The sequence below is a fragment of the Etheostoma cragini genome, chromosome 8 (assembly GCF_013103735.1).
Source record: "Etheostoma cragini isolate CJK2018 chromosome 8, CSU_Ecrag_1.0, whole genome shotgun sequence".
Classification (NCBI taxonomy): Eukaryota; Metazoa; Chordata; class Actinopteri; order Perciformes; family Percidae; genus Etheostoma; species Etheostoma cragini.
This window is the reverse complement of record NC_048414.1, coordinates 27,702,711-27,708,730: the sequence shown is the minus strand read 5'-3', so window position 1 is coordinate 27,708,730 and position 6,020 is coordinate 27,702,711. Positions and strand designations below refer to the sequence as shown.

General features: G+C 41.8%; 1 protein-coding gene across 4 annotated transcripts in view; it reads right to left on the bottom strand.

Annotated features, from left to right (window-relative positions):
• The window catches only part of LOC117949699 (cytosolic carboxypeptidase 4), an 85,444-nt gene that overhangs the window by 15,554 nt on the left and 63,870 nt on the right, over positions 1-6,020 (bottom strand). For all 4 annotated transcript variants that reach the window (XM_034880208.1, XM_034880209.1, XM_034880210.1 and 1 more), the window contains exon 21: positions 4,471-4,651. In XM_034880208.1, coding sequence (XP_034736099.1) covers positions 4,471-4,651 — 181 coding nt within the window. The remainder of the gene's footprint in view (positions 1-4,470; positions 4,652-6,020) is intronic.

Genomic DNA, 6,020 nt, shown 5'->3' with positions numbered 1-6,020 from the left:
TTTGGAAAATGGCTGCAATGAAACAAAGAGTGAAAAATTTAAAGGGGTCTGAATACTTTCCGTACCCACTGTAGGTGGGCCAGAGGCGGGCTGGACCAATCACATTGGTGTATCTGATATAGGTGGGCCATTGGCGGGCTGGACCAATCACATTGGTGTATCTGGTATAGGTGGGCCAGACACGGGCTGATGAATCACATTGAAACCACCCAGGAATCACTGGCTTCACGGACAACTTGTCCAATAGGAAATTTTCCCCAAAACTTGGTGTCCTCCTTTAAGGCTTTCTTAATTTCTCCTGATACCAAGTTTAGAACAGTTCTTCAGTCTTATCTGTGTCTGCCTCCTTTCCATCTTTCTTTTTTTTAAACTATTTCCCTCTCTGTCTTTCTCTAATCTCTTTCACCCCCTCTCTCTCTCTCTAGGTCTCTCGCCCTGTGACGTGTCTCCCATCCTCAGCTCTGTCCCAGGGCTGAAGACACACAGAAACACAGGGATCTAACACTGTTAAAAGTCTTTGTCAACTTATTTACCTTAGATGCATGCCCTCAGGCATGTGTGTATGTGTATGTGTGTGTGTGTGTGTGTGTGTGTGTGTGTGTGTGTGTTTGTGTTTTATCTGGCAGCCCGGCAGTTAATTTGCTGCATGAAACCATTTGATTCAACCACAGCCCACAGCTAACATTGATTTGTGTAAATCCCTGTATGTTTATCAGCCTTTAAGTGTTTGTGTGGGCTCATTAGTATCAAAATTAACTTGGACCTAATCATCAACCTGCATAGACTTGAATAACTACACAGACATGCAGCATATACTACATATACCAGCCATGTGTTGACGTATGATGCATAATAGTTATGGCAGGGTTTGAGTTTGAATTATGCTGACAGAAATAAGAATAGATCGGAAGATAAATGCAATGTTAACTACTTCAACCGCTGTAAACATGAGTACAGAAAATGTCCTAAACCAAGAAATAATCTTCATTCTTTTTTGCATTTTGGGGGAAACTAGTGACGTCCACATTTCCTTTACTTTCTAAACCCACTAGATGGCGCTCCCTGCTTAACAAAGTGTTAAAAGTTTTACGCCCCGATGTGAGATTTGAGTCGTGCCCGCTAAGATTTAAGCGGTTTACAGCATAACGTGTCATACTAAATTCTCATTACAAACAATAACAGAAGATGGGAATCATTCCAAAACATTGTAGCTACCTATGATTGTTTGATTGCTAACTTTCGCCCCAAACACCTTTCCGGTAACAGCCTTTGTTGCATTTCCTTGCTAGCTTGTAACAAGGGGCTACTTGTGGTGCTGCTATTCAATATTAAAGAACCGTTTGGCGCAATGTGTGTGTTTAATTATCCTAGATCGTTCTACTACTGTGGCCGGGAGAGAAAGAGAGCCCTCTGACAGCTGGAGCTGCACCTTGGAGTCCTTGTCTCTGTCCTATAAGCTGTGACAGAGAAGTGGATCTTTCCACCATGACATCAGCCATTGGTTTGTGGGCTACTATTTTAAAAGGCTCCCTGCCACACAAAACCGTTAGATCCATATGTGTGTGTGTTATATGGTGAATGTGAAAATGAATTGCTAGCTCCTCTGTCAGCTCTAGCCACTTGAAAGAAATAAGAGGAGGAATCAGGCCAATCACAACAGCTGGTCAGTCTGACGTCATGCTGCCTAAGCTCATTAATATTCATGAGATGAGTGAAGAGGGTGCAACGTGTGAAAAACAATTACAACAAATAAAACAGGTTGGGTTTGGTTGTTGATTAACAGTTTTTTATCGTGTTTTACGGCGCGATTATCACTAATCAGGAGCGCACAGCTGGCACATGTGGCATTCATTTAGTTTCATTAGAATGAGAGCATCCCTGATTCTCACAGCTTTGGTGACTCACAAGGAGAGCTGAGCAAACACACACACACACACACACGTCACAGCTCCACACACCTGGTCTTTTCTCTGCTCGCTCGTCTCACAGCTCTCCTCTCCTTCATGATCTCTTTTTGAAGCAATAAAATAAATGTCATACTTCCAAAGACTCTAAACGCAATTATCCCAGGCATCATCATCTCCAAAAGATCAGACACTTCTACACATCTGACCCTCAATGCTGTAACACCACACTATATCTGACTTTTCTTCTGAGTGATGCCTTATTACATGACCACAAGAAAAACATGAACAAAGGTTGTTTTAAGCTTTTAGATGCTATTTCATGTACCCTTCACCAAGCATAGAGATAGGCATTGGGGAACTTTCCAGAACATCATCTCTCATGCAAATCAAACCAGCTATTAGGCCAACTGAAACAACACCATGCCAATCTCTATGTATGGTGAAGGGTATGTGGTGATGTGGTGTGGTGGTGTGTGTGTGTGTGTGTATGTGTATGTATGTCTGTGTGTGTGTGTGTGGCGGGGGGGGGGGGTTATTTTAATTCCAAAGGCCAATGGAACTTTATGAGGATCTATAGTATCCTGAGCCATGAAATAACTGGCTTTTAAAAATAAAAATGTGCCTGTCTTTATGGGAATTTAACAGAGGGGGGGCGTATGTTTATGCCCCCTGTATTTTATGGAAGAACGTGTATTTATTTACAATACATTATTCATTCACAAAGAAAATTGGTGTCATTAAAAGGTTGGATTTTCCTTTTTTTATTTTTTATTAAGGCATTAAGATTAATTTCCAAAACATGTTTGTTAATCAACTTTAGCATGGGTGTGTGAACTTTCTCAAGTCACTGTCTATTCAATCAATAGCACGCCATTCCTGTAGGTGGCAGTGTTACAAGAAGCTCAAGCCCACAATAGCCAATCAGAATCTAGAAAATAGTAACAACAGCAAGGAATCACTCGCACTTAGCACTTATCACTTATCTTCGTAACCTCCTCGGCTGCCTAAACCTCCGGTTGTCTCAGTTTACAACAATGATTTCTGATCTAAGTTTTTAGAACGACTTGTTTTTAGAGGCAAATTCTCCGTTAAACAAACGGCACAAACGGAAATGTCTTTGTTTTTCAATATAACCATGTACACAGGGCGTAAAAGACGAAATAAATTAGATCATGTCCCTGCAAATCAGTTATTTAGCACACAACATGAGAAAAAACTATCCAACTATTGATGAGAGAACCCTATTGGTCCTGCTTGTCAAACAGTTCAAATGTCTTTGAGGGGCCCAAATCCTCACAAAAACCAACAGAGAATGGTTAAGAGCTATGTTGGTGCGTTCAGTATTTCACACCAATTTCAAACTCAGAATATTGGCACGAGAAAGGAAGAAAAGAACGACTGAGGAGAAAAGAGAGACGGGTAGAAGGCTGACAGCACGATGAGTAAATCCCTGCAGTGTCCAACTTAATTCCTGTGAAATGTCAGAGTTGTGTAGCAAGACGTACATCTCACACACACACACACACACGCACGCACACACACACACACACACACACACACACACACACACACACACACACACACACACACACACACACACACACACACACACACACACACACACACACACACACACACACACACACACACACACACACACCAGACTAAAGGACTGTTTGGGGGTAGAGACAGACGTAGGAAAATCAGGTTCTACAGAGCATTTGAATGTCCACTTAGTGGCCACTTTATAAGGTACACCTGTACATCTGCTCCTTAATGCAAATGTATAATCAGCTGATGAGTGGCGGCAGCTCAATGCATTTAGGTGACCATGTGCCGTTGTTGCTCATGTGATCTGAGTGACTCTGACTCTGATAAACTCCCATTGTGGGACTAATTAAGGATACATTAACATTAACATCTCCTATGTTCCCCACAGCAGTATTTAGAGTTTTCAGAGAAAGGTGAGCATCATTTCGCTGGATGAAAACACCTTGTTCATGAGAGGTCAGAAGGGAATGGCCAGAACAGGAAGTCAAACACGCAGGCATTTTATCTCCTACAACAGGAAGCTGGGGCTGCACACCCGGACAGCTGAATATTATGGATTTCTGCTAGCACATTCAGAAGGTCAGGTCAGAATCTGGCACACACAACATTAATCTATGAATCCATTCTGCCCAATATAAAAAAATATTCTGGTAAAAGTAAAAGTACTGATTTAACTTGTTTACTCAAGTAAAGATAACAAAGTACAGGCTTGGAAATGTACTGAAAGTATTAAAGTAGGAGTAGGTGTTTGAATGACAACCATATTTATGTAGAATTTATGCAGTGTGAGAAGCGTGTGTGCGCTATTCTCCAACATGACGGCCTTTTGTACAAAACTAAAGTAACAAGCCAATTTTGTAAAATGTAAGGAGTAGAAAGTACCGATATCCGTGTTAAAAGGTAACACGGCTGTAACAGCTGCTTGCAGTTTTTCTATTTAACATCTAAGTGAGTCAGTCACAATGCGTGGTGTGGAGTCCTGCATCCTGCACGGTTCATGCCTCCCACCTACGTGCCATTGATGACTCCATCTGGGTTGAGCATGGGGATGAGCTTGAAAACAAAGGCCTCCCTCAGACTCTGGGCCACCGGGTCACTGCTGCAGAGGAACTCCAAGGTGCCCTTCATCATCCAGCTGGCATTGGACTCACCGGGATGGACGCGGCCTGTTAGCACGATACAGGGACGATTCCCTGGACAGAGACAGACAGAGACATTACATACAGTAAGTTCCAGAATCTTGCACAGTAACTGACATCTGTGAAACTCAAGTAACCAGATGTTATGTAAACTCAGTGGCTCCCCGTCATTTACCGCAGAGCTGCCTCTGTGTTATTATCTGTGTTCTTAGAGTGCCCGGCATCAATCAATTATCCAGATCCGGTCTTTAATTAAAGCAGTGCTGATGGTGTTTCCTCTACACACATCATAACAATAGTGACAGCTGGCCAATTATGTCTGCTACCAGAAGTCATGAGTGATAATTGGAAGGTTGTGCAAGGTTCATACTTAACATTTCTGAGTGTCAGTGATTGGTTTGTGATAGTGTGACAACAGATGGCAGAGTGTGTGATCAGTCAGGGTTGTTTGAGCTCAATGACAGTCTGCTGTTGAACAGATATCCAGAATGAGCAACATGTGGATAGAGAATGCTCTGTCCTTAGTCATTAAAAAGACTATTATTTTTCACTGGTCCGATTACAGCTTGCTTTTGGTATTATAGGTGAGGAGGTGTTAGAACGCCTCAGATGGGTTTAAGACAATAAAACACAAGTATATACACTGGATTTGTAGGAAATCAATTAAAATAGAAGGTAATTTTGCACGATCTTACTTTGGGCTTCATCAGCATTAAGCTAATATGGATTTTGGAGTCTATTAACATAAAACCTCTGACTGATAATTGCAGAAATATGTTCTCTTGTTCACCAGAATGTAAGAAGCCAGCAAAAGAAACATTTAGGGACACTAATGATTTACCCTAATTTCCACCGCTTTGTCGATCATTTCTATGAGATGTAACAAAACTGTACTCACAATGTTAATTTCTGAGAACTGACAACAACATGACATTACTACAAAGATGTCTGAAGGCTGTAGACACAGAGCAATCATGTGTGCAGACCTCCAGCTTATATAGACTTTAAGACTTATATACACCAATTTAAAGAGACAGACTTGCTTGATGCTTCAACTCTGACCGACTGTAAGTCTGTGCACGCAGATAGTCTGTTTTCAACCTGTATGTCTCTCTGACTGGTTGTGTCCTGTTAGATTTGTACACGCCCTAAACGCATTACCAATGCAATACCAAAAAGGGTCCTCCCTCTCTCCTTCAACCCCTAACTACTGTGCCCATCAGCCGTCTCTGGTGTTCACTGACATCTTTACCACCTCACTGGAGACTTGCCATGTACTAGCCCGCGTCCCCAAAAAACAAAGATCATAAGACTAAATGACTTCAGACCCGTTGCTCTGACCTTTGTAAGTAAGTAAGTAAAAGTTTATTTATATAGCACCTTTCACAGGTATAGAACCACAAAGTGCTTCACAACAAAAACA